Raw genomic sequence first — 19,162 nt, forward strand, 5'->3', positions numbered from 1 at the left:
CTAGCCTACTGAGAAAAAGTGTTCTTAGCAGAATTAGTAGTGGAATTGTTTCACCACCCACAAAATGACTAATCAGAATGCATAGATACTAACCAGTGGAAAATGTTGGAACTCTAAACGTCCAGTCAGTTTCACAGATCATCATATGAGGGTGCATTCTTGAGTCTTCTTGAAGATCCCACACTAACAATGAACCATCTATTGTTCCAGCAAAAACTAACGTTGCTTTATTGGGACTAAAGCAGCAACATACCACCTGTTAAGCAGTAAAAATATGCATGGTTGATATTATGATAAAGGCCAATGATTTGATAAGCCTGAAATATGTTTGTTCTTCCTAGGCATGCAAATCCAGAAAAGACAGGTGTTTGCAGCAGAAGGACAATTTATTTAAAATTGAAGTAGGATACAAGACTTTCAGTAAGCCTTCCCTTTTCAAGACAACTGTTGTGTAATCTGCATCTACTGCCACAGAGCTGAAGGGTGTGATTCAACTATATGATAGTGATGGGTAGAGAGAAGTCCTGACATCTGAACCAGCTGTTTTACTTCCATTCACTCTTCAGCCACGAAATGGAGTCAAAATTTAAAAACAACAACCAACCAACCCACTATGACCATCACGACATTCTAGTACTGGAGCACAAAATGGAATTAGAGTAGTGTTTTGCTCAATAGGCTCAAATGTGTACCTCAAAAGATAACATATCTTGCAGCAAGACAAGAAAAAATACACATAATAAAGCCATTTATTCAATGTGCAACCATACAATGTTATTAAAACATACCTCTGAGTCACATGTTAAAACTTTCTGAGGACTGGAGGGCTGCCAGATGTTCCAAACACATATGATGCTCTTTCTGTTCAGTAAAACACCACCTGCCTTTTCAGGTAATCCATGAACAGAAAGTAGCAACTGCTTCTGAACTTGAGAGACATATAGGCAGGATGTTTTTCGGTCTAAACCATTTAAAAAAAAAAATCAAGAAAGAAAAGAAATAAATAAAAAAGTAAACTCACTGCAGATGAAAAAGCATATTTAGCTGCTATAGCAACAACCAAAGAAGCTAAGACATAATTACGAAGAATATTTCTATTAATGGTGGGTGGCCTTTGATGCTATACAAGAAAAAAGGAGGGACTAGAGAAGGAATGCAAAAAATTAGAAGTAAGTAGAAAGCAAAAAGGAAGAGAGCCAGGAAGTTAATAGAATAATTATTCTGGGCATAAGCAAGCCAATCTGATTTGATGCCAGTATAAACACTGAAAATTACGCTGTCTCAAACAGGAAACAGCACAGGCCAGGCTTTTTCTGCTTCATTTCATGTGTTCATGTTAGAATACATATGGTTTGTGTTATAATAGGTCTTCCTAACATAATTACAGATGTTTTATTTTTCATTTTTCTTTTCATCTGAACATCTACTGTTTATACGGGGAAGATACAACTGCAGTTCAAATATATCACGCTATATTCTCTCTGTTCAGTAACCTTGCTTTATTTGCAACTTTGGCTCTACTGTCAGCATAAAGAGTCTAAATGAAATTACACCTCTTGGGATGGCCTTTCAACAAGAAATTACATCCGGGGCACCCCTATATCATGCTAATCACTGGCTAGATTTCTGGTTTCACAGCAGCTAGGATGCTCTGACGTTCCCTATGTGAAACCAATCTGCACAGAGTTAAAGCAAGATTAGCACAATTTACATCATCTATATATCCCGGTATGTGCTGTTTGCACTTCAGTCATGACAAAGAGCATGGTATTTTGCATAAGGAAGAAGAGTTCACACTGTATACTAAAAGGTGTAGAATAAAGTTCCCTTACCATGGAGGAATGGCTGGTTAGTATTTAACTGGAAACAGCTATCACTAATAGACAGACTGGTTTGTCGAGATCTTAGTTTCCACCCGGGTTGTGTTGCAACTTGATCTTCCTCTAGCAAAACAGCAATCACCTTTCAAACATAATTACATTTATAGAAATAAAAAGGTCGTCTTATCTTTCAGCTTTGCTATTTGTAGCTTTCTAAAGTATGTGGATTAATTTAATAAACCTTTATCAACTCTCTTGTTAATTTTATATCTTTGCAAATACGACTTTACAGAGGTAAAAGTTGCACAGCTCTGGTTCCATTCCTTTGCAGAGAGATGAATCTCACTGATAATGAGTATTATTTAAGTAATTTATTTAAATTAGTCAGAACAAGTACTGTAAGTGATCTATCACACTGTATACTGATGCACACAACTCATAAGGGATATTAAGTACATAAGTGTACCTGGCAAGCAGACCGGAGGAAATTTGCTAATCTTTGTGAATCAATTTTAGGTGTTAGAGTTCCAATCACTGACATATCCTGGCTGTGTATGGGACCTAAGAAAAAACAAAACCCAAAACTAAACTTGAAGCTTCAAAAGGGAATCAAGTAAGAGAACCATAAGAACAACGTAATTTTTAAGCAAAAGGAGAGTGGCAGGAATCATCTTCTCTTCAGCAGAAATAACAGTACTGAAGAACAAGAACTGTTGGGGAATCATATCTGCTGCCAACAGAAACGGCAATCCCAGAAGGAAGAAACTATTTCTGCCATTTATTCTCCACCCCCTCCACAAGGGGATTCAGAGTGCCTGTAGCAGTTTGCTGTCAATGCAGCCTGCCACATCACAAATTCTGACAATTAATGGGTTCTAAAGAGAAAGTTTACATGCATACATCCATAAATGAATGAGATTAAAATGTTATTCACCTCCAGATACAAGGGCACTTTCTCCTGGATGCTGTGTCCATTTCTCCAACGTCTCAACTTTCTCAGTCTGAATGTCTCTCTCAAGATTGTCCTCATTACACTGAACATATGCCTAATGTAGAAAGATAAAGTGATCAATATATGGGCGACACAGCTAGGAATGACAGCACATAACTGAATAAAACTTAAACAGTCATTTTAAAACTGATGTGCTCAACCTCTTCTGTTTGTAAATTCAGACCTAAGCATACTGACACAGACAGCGCCACTATTTTGTGCATGCACATTTCGCCACATTTCGCACAGGAGTGCTAGACCTACTGCAAAAATACAGAATGTCTTACACTATGCGTAAACAGTAAACCCAGCATACCTGGGACAGTGAGCCACAAACATAAAGAAAGTCCTTCAGAACACAGGGAAGGAACATGAGAGAGTCCTCTGCTAACACAGAAAGGAAATGGCCTGTCTGGCCAAAAAGTTTTAATATCATTGCTTTACGGTAAGTAAGGCTTAGAGACGAAAAATATTAATTTATTACTTTACTGTCCTATTAGCTTTAGTAACTTTCTTTTATAAGGAAAATTATTCTCCACAATAAGAATCAGCACTTTCAGGATTTAAATATTACTACGTATTTGTTACCTACCTGTTTAGTGTTCATTTTACCAAAATTCCTGATATACATGTCGTACTCATTTACAGGAGGCAAATCCAGTAAAGAAAAACTAACTGAGAAGTCCAGATCAATTAGTGGCAGAAGTTCTGAACTCCGTTTTCTTTAGAATGAATTACAAGAGAAAAACAAAAAAAAAATGGTTAAGACCAAGTGTTTGGTATCCCAAAAGAAAAGCAACCTGATTTTGTACAGTATCAGAGATCTAACAATCCACTGATCTATGTGAACTGAAGCTGCACCAAAATTAATTGATAGATAAAAATATATCAATAGAAGTACATATAATATTGTTATGAATTCTCATTTAATGTTACACTGAGATAATTATCAGATTTGAAAATGCAATACTGGTTGCAAGTGGCAAACTTATGTGGTTATTATAAAACAAACCCAAACTTTCAAAGCCTAGCACCACCACCTTGCCTAAGTATTCAAAAGCTGTTCTGTGAGGTAACAGATGAATGTCACTTTCTTCCTATAGTTAGGATAGTGGATAATTCTTCTAAACTCATTTTATTAACTTATATCACCTATACGTGTACATGCTTTATAAAGATCATCCATAAGATAGATGTTTTGGTTTTGTTAGGCTTATTCAAATGTATTTTGAATGACCTCCATTGGTAACAGACTGCATGAATTTGTACCTCTTTATAAGACCAGGGAAACAATAATAGCAGCAGTCCTAAAATAATTTTAAATATATACATGAAATTAATTTATTGCTGATTCCTAACCTGTGGACATGAATACTGACCTCTTCCCCAAAAAGCAGGCCTCCAAAAAACATCAGTTACTGGACTACTGCACTTGATCTAAATTGTATGAAAATGAGTACTCAGGACTGAGGTAGACTTTCCACTCGTATTTTTTGTTTAGAATAAGATTAGCACATTGTACAGTATTTGAGATACCTGAATCTCTTTGTCCTATGAAATGCCAAATCTTTACATCTTCCTAAATTCCCTTTCTGGAACGACCAAAAAAATAACTCAACTGCCTTATCCAGCTTCCCTCCATCCTTTTACTTTCTGCCTACCTCAATTCTTACTTTTTTCATCTTTGCTCACAAATAAAACTATATTTCTATTCTTAATTGGAAAACAAGTCTATCTTCATATACTGTATCTTACTCCGACAAGATGCTAAAAACATTTATGTGATGTTACTTGTTATCATCAACTACAAAGAGATTCCTACCGCTCCACTTGTATGGATGTATGGATAATGAAAACATAGTTAATCTTTGTCACAATTTACACAACTATCTATCTACTTTAATGTCATAAAACTGTTAAGATATTATTTCATTTTAAGAGTTAACTGCTTGAATTACATACAGATGTCAGTTTACAAGTTAATTCCATGCTCTTGCTATCATATAAATTTCTTGGCAATGAGAAAATTTTTGTCATCTTTTCCCTTTCTCTCTCCTGCACCTTCAGATTTTTTAAATATACTTAATATACATACAACCCAGATACAATTATGGGTCTGTAGCAATTCCATATCTAAACAGTCTTCTAGATGCATAGTCTAGTTGCAATTTCTTCTCAGTAAGATAGTCTTTGAAAAGGGAAAAGACTAGAGCAACATGAGCTGGAACTGCTCCTCAAATATTTGAGGCTGGATTTTTCTTTATGCTTAGGGACAATTTTCACATCTCCTTTTTGCTACTTAATGACATCTATTGCATTTTCTTATCCACATTTTTATTTTTACTTCTACTTCCTAATACACCACCTCTTCACAAACGTTGTGGCACGGATTGCTGAGATCTAATTCAGATGCATTATAGTTGCTTCCTAGTTACAAATCTTAGTGATACATGCAGACAAATCCTTAAAATAAACTAATAAGCCTCATATTAATACTTACAACTCCAAAGTGCCACAGCTCATTTATGGGATGCTTTCAGTATATTCACTGGTAGCAACGTATTATTACAGCATTAAATTCCACAAACTCTCTCTCATTCCATGGGAATGCTAGTTATCTTCACAGGCTATATATGTTGTTAGCATGTACACAAAGTTATATACATAGTCATAATCAGTCATAGTATATAATCAATAGAGGCTGACAAACATTTCAGAAGGCAAGTCTTCAGAGAGATGTCTTCCTGAATTTCCTCATCTGTCTCCACGGTCTAGAGAGGAAGGCTAGACAATGGACTCGTGTAAAATTTGGGCATATAAATTTAGGCAAGGTGAATTAGACAGCCTAGAGAATAAAATCTCCCTTATGTGGAGATTAGCCACTGATGTGTAGCCATGAAGCAGTGGAATCTAGTATTACCAATAAAATTTAATATTCTTGCTTTATGCATCCAATTGATGCAAAAGAAAATCGGAGATATATATAGCGCTTCAGATAAATCTGGAGCTCCTGGCAAGTTCCACAAGAAATAGGCATCAATTTGTTTCTTTAATACAGAGATGTCTTCGATGTCTCAAATCTAGATCAATTTTAGATCGGTAATAACATGTTTTTGCACCAACTGGTGCTATCCCTGAAAGGGAACATGCTATTTTGGCAACCGTATGTACCATATAGAGTCTTGATTATTTCAAGAAATTACACTTCTGCAGAGCCCTGACAGCAGCTAAAAGGCTTGCTCTTTAGTACTATAAGTGAATATCTAATTAAGTGACTGAAGAATCATACAAAGAAATGACAATCCTGGCAACTAATTCTGTAATAAAATGATACACATAAACTGATATATAGATAAATTTCTGTTATAAAATGACATGTAGCAAAGCCTGTAAATTATATTTACTTAAGAACTAATTACTGTTAGCTTACAAAATAATATTTGACTCTAAAAGCCTCAAGTTTATAAACTTCACCTATTTCAAATATAATGAAAAAAATTACATCTCACACAGTGAGTTGCCATTTTGTGTGCATTATTTAAAATACACTTACTTCTGCTTACTAGCCATACTTCGGCTACTTTGTCGTTGGTTTGCCATTTGAAAATCCATGAATATTCCACAAAAAGAGTTTCTGACAGAAGGGTATTGCCTTTCTGTGATTTTATAAAACATTATTAGTGTTATAATTCACACTTTACAGTGCATTAAAATGTAAAGCAGTAAATCTAAAAAGCAACAGATTTATTACAACACAGCTACTAAAAGTTACTTAGTTTGCACATTACACAACGTGCTCTAGCACAGTTATCAGTACAATAAGCTGCTTAACTTCAGTAATGGGCCAGCATTTTTCCCTCGTTATGGTCCCTTACCATCAATTCAAAATGACTGACCATCGTAATTTTTATTTTAGAAGACTATGACGCAGAAAGTGCCTCTTTCTTTCTCCTGCCACTAGCAGGTCCCTTGTTCCCCTATGTACAGTAAAACGCTCTATGACCAATTCTAAAAATCATATCAAATTCACGCAGACTACACCATGTGCATGCTACATCTCTAATAAGAATTCATCACTATAGCTAGCGGAGAACCTCATCAACACAAGCCTAACTGATGCCCTTGGACGAATAAGCAAAACATTGAAAACTGTTGCTTTAAAAGCCACAGTTAATGGAACAACTACAATATCTGATGTCATGTTGATTTTACTCCCTGTCCTGGCTAGGTGGTAGCTAATTGACCTTAATATCCAACTTCCAGTCAGGACCAATGGCGTTTCACTTCCTCAGAGGAAGGCTGCCTTTTGACATAATACTTGTAAAATGCTTTTAAACTTCTAAAATCATTACCAGAATGTTCAACAACCATTTTAATGAAATGAGATCAAAACTTAATCAAAAAAGAGTGTTGTGTAATTTTCAATAAAGCACTAAGTGCTACAATTCAGAATTTTAAAATCTGACTCTATATTAGAATTCCATCTTGTTCATTAGATCTATAGCATTAATGGAATTCTTTTATTGATTCCATATTGTTTATTAGAAAAATAATAATAATTGCATAAATCTTCTGCAAGAAGAAATTCATATTACATTATACTGATTCTGACTTGCAATGACTACTTAACCAAAAATCTACTGATACTGTAAAGACTTACAGAAACTCCATGCTATTCTTCCATGACTGTACTAACTTTGTATGAACTAGAGTAAAAAGCTGTTTAAGATTCTTCTGCACAATGATTCTATACTGCTGTTCACATGAGGGGAGACTGCAAAGGGGAACCACAGCTGTAGTTAGTTAAATAAGTAGATCTGGCACTCACACGTATCAGATCTACTGAATACAAGACAATTCCATAGTCACATTTCAGAAAACTGCATTTTAAAAATTATATAGAACTATATATTTAAGTAGTACGTCTATTTCTCTTGCCTTCCTACCCAGAGCAGTGGCTTCAACTTTGCTTAAAAGAAAAAGGCGAATTAATGTCACCGGAAGCCCCAAACTGTTCTGGCACTCCTCCAGTTTTTAAAATCCAGACTCTCATATCCTCCTCTTACCCAAAATAAGACACATTAAATGTCAGTCTGTAAATTTTTATACTTCACATTTTAAATGATTAGTAATGCCTCTGAATCATTCTTTAGCAATGTGAAAGTTACAGTACTTGCCCACAAACCTAAGTGACTCATCCAGAGGACCAGATTTCTGACTTTAGGCAAACTTCTACAAAAAGTGGCCTGTTTACTCTAAGTTGTATGTGTTACTCATACATTTTATAAAAAAAAGACTGCTATCTAGTCACATACCCATGATTGGTTCCTTTTTTTCATTTTCAATCTTCTTTGGCAATGAAGTACAAATTCTATCGTTTTCTGCACTAATTGCTCTTTGAATTTCTTCAATTTCTGATGTTCTGGAAAATGGAATCTCTCTTAGGTTTTCTTCTGCATCTCTTTCTTCAGCACTTTTGTCTTCATAATCATCAAAATCATCTTCATAATCCTTTAAAAGTAACAGGACTTTAAATAACTAATAAACATGGATTATAGATGTATTTTTCAAGATCTTTTTAAGAAATTATAAAAGGCTGTCTAAATAAAAATAAAATTCTCATACAGATGCCTATAAATCCTCTTACTGAAAGGCATTTTAAAATAACTGTTTGATAGAAAGAAAATGGCATGTCTTGATTGTGTGATAATTTTAATCAAGAGAAGACAATCTCACAGTGTTTTTCTTCAGTGCCCAGAAGAATCCTTTTTTTTTTTCTTTAAATAAAGTAGGAACTATATGTTTAGGTGAATTATGTGTGCTTTAAAGAAATAAAAAGACAGTGTTCAGTGTTATAAGTGCTTCATAGATGTATAAAGTTGTTTATTTTATAGTTTTCATTCAAGCTGCCCTTCAATGGCAGGCTCAAATTTACTGAGCTACCACACTATCTGTTTGCAAGTCCATGCATAAGGATCATACTTCAATAATTCTCTTAACTAAGACAATTCATCTCATGCTAAAATAGTCACCTAACACAAATTATATGAACAAGTCTTAAATGTGCTCATTTCTCTCCACTGAATGGCAAAGGGCTACTATAGTGAACAGCTCAACAGTGGACATGACTCCTAACGTAAGCGGAGATGAATTCTAGCTTCGCTGAACGAAGATGTAGCTGGTTCAGCTAGCAATGAAAGCACATTCAACACACTATTCTATCTTAATAACTTTAAAGTAAACATGAGAGAGCTAAAAGTAAGAGAGTTCCATTAAACAAATTAGTGAAGGGACTGCTGTCAATACTTTTTTCTACGATATTTTTGTAATGAAAAACAATGATGCTTTTTTTTCCTCCTGAAATTGATTATTTGCTCCCATTATTTTAAAAAATAGCATTTTTCACAGAAAATAATTTAAATAATTTAAGTCCTGGAAGACAGAGCATTTTGTGAAAACTTCAACTCAAAAGCAAAAGTTGGTTCCGAACCCCTGATGAAAACTAAGTAAATATATAGCAGAGTGTTTCCACATAACATTTTAGTTACTTATTATCTACTGTTAGCCAAGTTAAGGTCACTGTCACAAAAAAAGAATAAGTAAAAACCATGTAACATCCTGTAATTTTTATTTCTGTGAATAAAGTTAATCACTATTTTGATACTTGAGAATTACTTCCAAAGGACAATTGTATGCTTTTACTTACTTCAAAATCATCCTCATAATTTGCTGAAAAGTTATCAAATCCTGTGTCTGAATTATAGATGCGTGTATCTTTCATTTCCTAAATGAGAAAAATAAACTGTTAAATAATCTTACAAAAAAATTAAATCTTTATCTGCCAAATCTTAGCATAAAGAGAGATGAATAGTTGTTCTTCTCAGATATTTCTACATTTTCAAGCAACCAACAACAAATTCAGTTTAGAAATATAAATAAAAGTGTATTAACAGTGATAATTACTGACTTAAAATAATAACACAAGAAGAGAAAACAGAACTCAACCCTATCTTGGGAAGACCACCTGTCTTCCCACCAGTATTTTTACTGGGAAAGATATAAAATTGCTGTGTTACCTATAATTTCAACAGTATACAGTAGCTCTTATGATGGTATAGCAACAAAATAAGACTGTTCTACTTTTCCAAGGATTAGACAAAATTATCCTTATACCTAAGTTATACTGGGGGACTAATAAAATAGTGCAGATACTGGAATCAGGAAAAGAGACATGGATACAAGAGGAAAATAAGATATTTTTAAACATAAATAATTTTGTTAACATTGAATCCTCTACTGTATTTACATGAAATAAGATTTATGGCATCCCTGAAATAACTTCAAAGAAATTGCCTTTCTCTAGCTTATTGAACTTGATTAAAATAATGCCATTTAATTACCCCAACAGGTACCCCAAACAAACATAAAACTTAAAGTGACACACAGCGATCTATCCCATCTTTAGTCAGCCTTTTCCTTCAATAGCCTCTTCAAACTCATAGATTCATAGACATTATCCACGTGTAAGGGATTTCAACAGATTTCAAAATGGAAATAGATGTGAGGTTTTATGACAATTATCCAGCATAACAGCACACCTATTACCTGCTTCTACATTTACAACCAAAGGATAGAAGCTGGCTGTCAAACGCCAAGTTAGGCACACTTTTGATCCTTTCATGACTCTTCAAGAGCTAGAACCACCCAGTTTTCACAGAATGTAGTACTTTCAAAAGTATTAAGGACATTATATAGCAGTAAACAGCTTCTATGGATACCTTATTTTTCAGAGTCATCAGACTCCTAGAACTAGGACTAGTACTTCACTCTTTCTGGTTGCTGCTTTTTGTCATTTCTCAAATCAATCTTTGGATCAAGAATAAATTATATTAGTCAGGTTGCCCATCCTGGCAAAACTGCCAAACCTGGGCAAAATTTCCCCAATTTGTTCTGCCTGCAAGGTTGCAGGTACCTAGCAGTAACTAATTCACATAGAATTTTTTAAAAATCCTTATTCCATTTAGTCAAAGACACACCTAATAATACAGCCAAAGATGGTTATAGTCGTTATTACCTTACTATAATCATCTCTGAATATGCCTATAGAGCTGTAATTTTTATTAATAACACATAGATGTTTATAACATTGCATCTGTTACACACGTAGTTTTTACACACTGAAAACCTCCACCTGTCAGTAGTTGTCAAAATCTTACCATCCTCATAAGAACCTCCTACATTCTCATAGGAAATCAGAATCATGCTGTCACAGCTAGGTTCCTACTTTAAAGAATATATGGAGAATATATTGTCAATACAAAGCAGGATTAGGAAGTCATGCTGGAATACCTGGATGACTGTGGCATTTGGAGTAACAAATATATGAAGACATTCAACAGCACAAAGTGCAAACCCATGGAATTTTATTTAATTACCCCTGCTGAGTCAGGTCTTAAGTAGGGATCTCACCCTCCTGGGTTGCCTCCTATTGCCAATGAAGACAGAGAAGATAATGGAAAAGGAGACCAAATATAAAAGGGCTGAACTGCCTATTTCTCTCCACAAACTACAAAGGAAATTTAGGGAAATTTAGGTCCTCACCACAGACAATTCACACCTAAAAGTGAACTGAATCTGGGCCTTAAAGATTAGCATCAATGCCAGCTGCTACCTGGAACCTCAGCTGTTGGAAACAATTGAGGAAGAGAACAGTCTGAACATACTAGTTGATCCAGGATGACTGTTGGCCACAGTGGTAAGAGCTGTGCAGACTAAATCTAAGAATATGTCAGAAAGCTACTTCTTTCAGGAAGAGATAAGTATTTGTGTCATGTATAGTGTTACAGAAGGCAGTGATGAGAATTCACATTCAGTACTGTGTTCAACTCTGGTCACCCATATTCAAGAAAAATTACTGCAAATTGAAACAGACAGCAGCTGCTAGAATGATGAGAGGAATGAAGAATTTGGCTTGTATAGGTCAGCAAAATTAACTCAGAGAAGATACAAACATGCTTTCTATAAGCTCATTAGGGGAAGACCACCCTAAAAAAGTATTTGAGCTAAATGCTAGCACTAAAGCAAGAATAATGGAAACATGTTGGAAATTAGAAGAAAAGAATAACAGAGGTCTTAGAACATCCTTGAAAGAGAAGTATTTCTGGCATGAGAACAGCCAGGTTTTAACAGAAGTCAGTACGGTTTTGAAAGATACATGGCTGAAAGATATCTGAAAGATATATGGCTGCCCATAATATGAGAATATGGAAAAGGATGTCTTCATTAGTTACTACTACTTTTTCCTAGATCAGGACCATAATCCTACAACATTCCAAAAGAGAATTTGGATTTTGGGGGATGGTTAAGAACAGCTGAAAATATGACAAAATATTTTAAAACTTTTTATGGTAGAGTTCGGCTGTATCTGCACAGATTGGTCCAAATAAACCCAAGTCTATACAGCTTGCACTTCAGACTTGCTGAAAACTTGGTTCTGTCTGCACCTGTCCATTTAAACATATAAAAATACTTTCCTCTTTGTTATGGCAACTGTTTTAAGAGACATATATGAATTACATTGCTAGCTGTATTTTACTTGGCTTACACTACATATTATTTGTCTAGGTCAGCTATTTATAGAAAGAAATAACATATTTTAGGTATGTGTAGATGATTTGTATTACACATCTAAACTCTTCCCACTTACTGAGAATTATTTTTTCAGGCATAGAAGACATTGAAATACAGTTGAATAGATGGCTACCTTCAATGCTTAGCAAATGTATACAGAATAAATTAATTTTCTAATGTTGTATCCAGAAAGAGAGGTTAGGAGATACCTGAAGACCAATATACATAAATCTTACCTTATCTTAGAATGGCATTATATTGAAATACATATTGTAATTGTTATTAGTTCTAAGAAAAATGCAACATTCTAAGTTCCAAAGCCAAATATTTTTACCTCTTGTCTTGTGTCCCTTTCCTCTTTTTCAATGAGTTTTCCTTTATCTTTTACAGTCCTATTGACAGAGAGAACATCAATTGTATTGGTTAACTCATAAGAAAGCACTAGTTTTGTTTTGTGTTTTTGTTTTTGTTTTTTTTTGGGGGGGGCTGTTTGTTTTAGAAAAAATAGGTCTTTTTTCCTGAAAAGGAAAAAAAAGTTGAAAATTTCCAATAAACTGAAATATTTGTACAAATACTTTTATAGATCTCTATTTATGATACAAAATGATAATGAAACAGCCAAGTGATTAATCAGCTAAGAACTGCAAAAACCTTGTCCAAATTTAATGCCTATAATTGCATCAAAACGGAAGAAAAAGTAAGGAGGAAAAAACCTATTGAACCCACATATCTATTAGTTGTATTAATATCTGCAGCAAACTGGAGATCAAGATTAGGTTGGTGTAATGTGCTCTAAAGCTATAAATCATAGACTGACATTCAAAGCTGGTCTTTCATTCAAGGGTTTTATTTATGAGGACAATACAATCAGGGTCAGAGAGCAGGAGAAAATCAACAACCAGCTCTGCTCCTTAACAATCTATTTGATTATTTTATAAGTAGACTATCGGACTTCAAGAAGAGAATGTTCTGATTTCTTAAGTAAGAAGGTGTTCATATATACTGCTGTTGGGACTGATGAACATAAGAAAAGGCAACAATAAAAATAAAAATTTGGCTGGATCCTCTCATAACAAATCAGAATGATTCAACATTGGCAGTGCTTGAGGCTGAACCAGGGTTTTGGGACATCCCAATAAACCATATTGCCTTCCTTGCCATTCAGAAATGGCTAACTCCTTTTTCTCAGCTATGCACAAGCAATGACTCCCCCCCACAACACCCCATCAGCAATAGCTTCAAAATATATATTTGTGTATATATGGGATATACAGGGATCCTGTATATTTGGCACTGCTTGACACAGTTGAGTGCTGCTGCTAGGAAGCATCCCAACATATGTATTCTGAAATATTTCATTTTTTTCTTTTGTACAGGAATACACTTCCACAATGACAAATTCACTACAGACTAAAGTGATCTGTCCCATACTTAACAAACAGTAGTAATACTTAGCCAATAGTGGTAGTAACTTCACTATCTCTGTCAGTGTCCCCAGAAGCCAGCATGCCAGTCTTCTATTTAGCTAGGAAGCTAAACTAGGGTTTAAGAACGAGAATTGCGACTGACAACATAGCCGGAGAGTTACACTTCAGAAAGTTTATAGGAATTTCACGTGGCAGAAGCATTAAAGAATGCAAAGAAAACTAGACTATATAGAGAACTTCTGTAAGATTTTATATTTGCTAGTAATAAAACTTGGAAATATCATCCTGAAATTGTATTGATCCTACTGAGGATGACCTTGACCTTTCCCTTTCACATACAACAGTAAACTTGCTATATATATCTAATGTTTTAGATACCATCCAGAGTAGGAACTAAGTAGAGCTATTCAATTTAAAATAAACAATATAAGAGAGTCCTATGTAGTTCATCATGAACCTTACATATGTCCACGTGACTGCATAGTGAATTTCCAGGTGGTACAATACAGCATTTCTGTCTCCCAAACTAAGTGCCCAGATTAATATATATGTAGTTTGCAAGGACTGCAAAATATCTCTTGCTATCCTGGGGTAGAAAAAAAAATAAATGGAATAGAAATACATACATTTTTATATTAATCCTCTTAGAGGAAAAACACAGATTTTTTTTTTTAATTACTATAGTATTGTACAAAGGGCCTATGAAAAAAATTATATTCACCCTAGATATCTGAGATCAAGAATTCATGCTTATTGTTTTGGTGGTGACTGAATCTTAGTAGATACCATACAGTATATACTTATTTTAAATCTCTGAATTTACCTCACACGCTGATGGCTCATTTCTTCTTGAATCCTCTCCTCATTTCTGTATTCACTGTACTGTAAAAGAAGTCACAATATTCATGTGTCAGAAATGCTGGGAGGAAATATATATATGAACCTGTATTAGCAGTAGTGATATTAAACAGTAAGAAAGGTTTCTAATGAATTATTTCAATGACATACTATTTTTTTATCAGTCATTGCTTGTAAGTTCTGTGTATGAAGTAATGTCAGAATAATCTCCTCCTTAAACATATGGTAAGCAAAGAAAATAAGCACCCATAAAAGATATGGTATACAGATAATATGAGCTTCTCCTGAAAATATTAAACACTTGAGAGTGAAGTTTGGCTACATCCCCTTCTCCAATGCATTTCAGAAAGGAAACAAGAAGGGATCCTGAGTCTTCTCCTTTGCTTAACAAAACCTTATAATGCTTTACCAGAGTAAATTCCAGCTTTTTTAATAGGCTAACTTCACATTACTACATTAGTAACAATAGTTAAAAAATGCTCTGGGCCCAGTGCATACTGCTTAAATTGTGAGCCCAGAGCACTTTCCTAAGTAACTCTCAGGTGTGGCTGAAAAACTGATAGGGACTAAGGGCTGACCTCAGGAGGCTGTGGCCAGCCTGTTTCAAAGAATGAGATTTTAACTCTATGGACTGCAACAATTCACACCAGTTGGACCGAGGGACAGAGAACAGTCTCAGGCACTTTTAATCCCCACTATAGGGACTTGACTCTTAAATTCTGTATTATGAAGGTTTGCCTAAGTTTGGAAATGTATTCAGTAGGTTGTTTAAGACAAAGGTGCTTTTCTCTATCCATGAACATCAGAAGAAGAAACAACTCTGAGAGAGAAGCATCAGCATCAGTGCTTGTATTCTGTAACAGCTACTTGAGTAAATTTCTAAGGAAGTCAAACCTTGAGCAAGCTCCTGATAGACTTTTGAATTCTGCTGCAAAAAGTCAGTTACAGGAATCACTTGTGGTGGGCCCCTACACTGAAGATGCCTAGTATTTTCACTAGAAAAGATATTTCTGAACTTTTCTTTGAGAAGCTTGTACATCTTCACTCTTTAGGCAGCAGAAGAAACTACCATAGGCCATCTGAATGGTTCTATGTTCCATAACACTTACCTGATCTTAAGAGTTACAAATTACTATATATTTTGTCTCTCATTCTTGTAGAATGAGTACTTGTATTATAAAAACCAGTAAAAATGTCAAAGTTTTGATTAAGTCTCTAGGATATAACATCATGCTCTGTATTAGAAACATAAAAGATATTCTGTGGCTTCAGAAGTAGAGGTAAAAAACATAAATATAAGTAATCTATACTCACGTGCCTACTTGTGAGTTAGATATCCATGCTCCCTTTATAGGCAACATTGAAAATAGCTTCTATTAATATCATATTTTTTTTCTATAAAGGCAGCCAATACATTTTAATGGACTTCTAGCCTAATCTCATCTCCACTTCAAAGTGTTAGTAAAAATTTCAAAAATCATAGCAATAAAGAATTTTATGAATAAAATATGTTTCTAAGATATAAACAACTTTCTAGTTTAAGTTTCATGGAAGGAATCGGCTCTCGGTTAGGATACTTAAATGCAGATGTAGTATTTTAATCTACCACTTTAGCCTCAAATTTCAGAAAATGTTGACTTACAATCCTAGTATTTTTATTATTCACCTTATCAATGATGATATATCAATAATTAAAGTAAGTCACAAGGTAATGTTTTAAAGTCTTAACAAAACTAACCCTTAGATCATGCTTCTTTCTTTCATTTTCTCTACTTTTTACTCTCTCATTAGTTTCTGGTGGTTGCCCTTCTCTGTCTCCACAGGAAGATCCCTCTTTAGATTTCTTTGATTTATGTTTTTCTTCCTCTTCCTTTTCATAACGTTTATGAGTTCTCTCTTTCGAAAGCCTCTCTTTTCCTGGCCTAACAGAATATTCTTTTTTTTCTCTGTGTCTTCTTTCTCCCTCTTTATCCAACTCTTGGTCTTTCTGTAACTTGTGTACACGTTCACCTTCTTCAACCTTGTAGGCTAAAAATTTGTCAATGCTCTTTTTGGTATCATTATCCTGGAAAGAGAAAAATAAATTAAAGAGTTAGAAAGTTCTCCAAGACTGTTTTACCTTCACAAATCTATCCAATTTTGACCATTAGAATGATGGATTTTTAAGTACCTAATCTCTTCTGCCACATAGATCTTCCAGCCATTGGGTTTTTTTAATCTCCTATGATAGCAAGTTCCAAATTATCATATCACTTCAGATTCTGATATTTCTTCTGGGACATCGCGTACTTTGCTACAGAAAATTCTTTGGATTATGTATTCATCATACAAAAATTTAATTCTTTGTTTACTAGGTGGTCTAACATAAAATAGGATGTATACTTACCAATATCCTTGTAATAAAGGCATAAATAGCAGATGGAAAATTTTGATGTAGCTATACAAAAATAAAGCACTGTTTCCGATGCAAATTTTATTTTACTTTTACTTTAAAAAAAGAATGAAGGATGTTCTTAAAATAGAATGGCTCAGATATATTTTGTTGTTGTGTGTTTTGTACACTTGTGAGGACCTTACTATCTATGTATCTCTTGGATTTCTTGGGATCTGGAGTCTGATCCAGTTTATTCATTATTCTACAATTTTATCTTATTCCATTATGAAACACTTCATTCCTTTCCTTTACCTTCTTTTCTGTATGTCTTCTTTCTCGCTCTTCACTTCTTGTCTTCTCCTCCACTAGAAAATATACATATAAATTAATGCACAAACTTTATTATACTCAAACTCTATACATAATTAACTCTAGCATGTAGAAAAATAGTATTTCAGTGACATAGGTTTTCTACAACATAAGAGCTTTCTAAAAATAACAATATTCTGTTGAAATTCTCTCTTCAAAGCTGGTTACTCCTTTTTCTTTCCTAATGAATCCCTCTGATCTCAATTGTCTTGTGTAATGGTAAGAGTAATGACACATGCTACTAACTTCAGCAATCACCCTGCAACTTGGGGATTCAAATGGATCACTCAGTAGAGAATGTCTAGGCAGGAAGGTACTTATTCTCTTCAAGTCAACTGACCAACAAAACCAGTGACATTCACCCTCTCTTCAGAGGAAGGGAAACGAGCATCAAAATTTTTAAAAGCACCAAAATAAAACTAGGTTACCATAAGACTCCGTAAAGATATACATTTCAGTAGGTACTCATACCTGCCTGCCTGTCTTTATCCTCTCTGTACAGATGGGGTATGGTTTCAGAGTATTTCTATCTAAATATCAAAGTACAACAGCAACCCAAAGCAACTTACCCAAATGATGCCTGCTTTCTCTTCTTCTGTGATGGTCTTTATCTCTTCCTTCAAATGATTTCAGATTATTTTGTCTATCTATTTGCTTTATCTCATGTCTTTTATGCTTTTTGTCTCGTTCTCTATCGCTCTCCCTGTCTTTATCTTTTAGTACACTGTATCTTTCCTTCTCCAGACTTGACTCTTGAAGCTTATCTTTGTATCTCTCTCTGTCTCCTTCTCTCTGATGCTCTTTCCCCCTTTCTCTCTCTCTCATTTTGTCCCTGTCTCTTTCACTAGATTTGAATCTCTCTCTCGTTCTTTCCTTGCTCTTCCCTCTGTCTTTGCGTTCATGTTTATGAGTGTCTGGGTCATGAACAGACTTCTCTTTCTGCTGTTTCTTTTCTCTGTGTTTTTGGTCTTCATTTTGACTATCTGGTTGTGATGCCTGAAATAAAAAAAAATAAATTAAAAATCTAGTATTATAATTCAGCAATCTGTTTTGATATAGTATATTCATATGAAAAAAAAATTAGTGGATTGCTAAGTATGAATTTAATTTACCAAACTGTATTAAAATGCTGATCTATTTGTAAGCTTACTTCATAAAATTACTAACATTATGTCTGTACTTATTGTAAAAAGAACTAATAAATTAAATAAATACTAAGCTGCATTTTCAATGTATTTGAAAATAATTTGGTAAAAAAAATAATTTACTGTGGAACTGTGCATTCTGTTTAGAGCTAGGTTGAAAAACTGACTAAGCATCTTAAAGCTGTTAGCTTATGTAGACAGAAACTGTGCCATCTTGTAAAATATGTTACAGATATAAACAATAAACATGATACCAAAACCAAATGATAGATAACTGGACATCCTGCAGCTGCCTTTAGAATAGAAGATTAGCTTTTACTTGAACAAGAAAGCAGCATATAAAAACTGTGGCCTAGATCCCTTGAGGATGCAACTATTCTTATATTTTTCTAAAGTCCTAAGAGATTATATATTCCTGAAGCAAGTAGCACAACTCCCACTGATTTCACTAAATCCACGATTTCAGCTATTTAACTCAGTTCAGAACAAACAGAACCTGCTTTGACTATAGTCAATGAGTAAAGTGAATTAAACTTTATCCATCTGTT

The 19,162-nt window shown here is 34.3% G+C and overlaps 1 protein-coding gene across 2 annotated transcripts in view; it reads right to left on the bottom strand.

The window, feature by feature from the left end:
- Positions 1-19,162, bottom strand: part of DYNC2I1 (dynein 2 intermediate chain 1) — a 35,260-nt gene that overhangs the window by 10,572 nt on the left and 5,526 nt on the right. For both annotated transcript variants that reach the window (XM_072854693.1, XM_072854692.1), the window contains exons 3-16: positions 18,039-18,465; positions 17,413-17,465; positions 16,465-16,791; positions 14,692-14,750; positions 12,776-12,833; positions 9,518-9,595; positions 8,127-8,322; positions 6,365-6,467; positions 3,404-3,533; positions 2,755-2,866; positions 2,287-2,381; positions 1,833-1,962; positions 789-961; positions 94-256 (exon numbers count right to left, since the gene is read on the bottom strand). In XM_072854693.1, the coding sequence (XP_072710794.1) occupies positions 94-256; positions 789-961; positions 1,833-1,962; positions 2,287-2,381; positions 2,755-2,866; positions 3,404-3,533; positions 6,365-6,467; positions 8,127-8,322; positions 9,518-9,595; positions 12,776-12,833; positions 14,692-14,750; positions 16,465-16,791; positions 17,413-17,465; positions 18,039-18,465 (2,104 nt within the window). The remainder of the gene's footprint in view (positions 1-93; positions 257-788; positions 962-1,832; positions 1,963-2,286; positions 2,382-2,754; positions 2,867-3,403; positions 3,534-6,364; positions 6,468-8,126; positions 8,323-9,517; positions 9,596-12,775; positions 12,834-14,691; positions 14,751-16,464; positions 16,792-17,412; positions 17,466-18,038; positions 18,466-19,162) is intronic.

This window comes from Ciconia boyciana, chromosome 2, assembly GCF_034638445.1.
Source record: "Ciconia boyciana chromosome 2, ASM3463844v1, whole genome shotgun sequence".
Lineage (NCBI taxonomy): Eukaryota > Metazoa > Chordata > Aves > Ciconiiformes > Ciconiidae > Ciconia > Ciconia boyciana.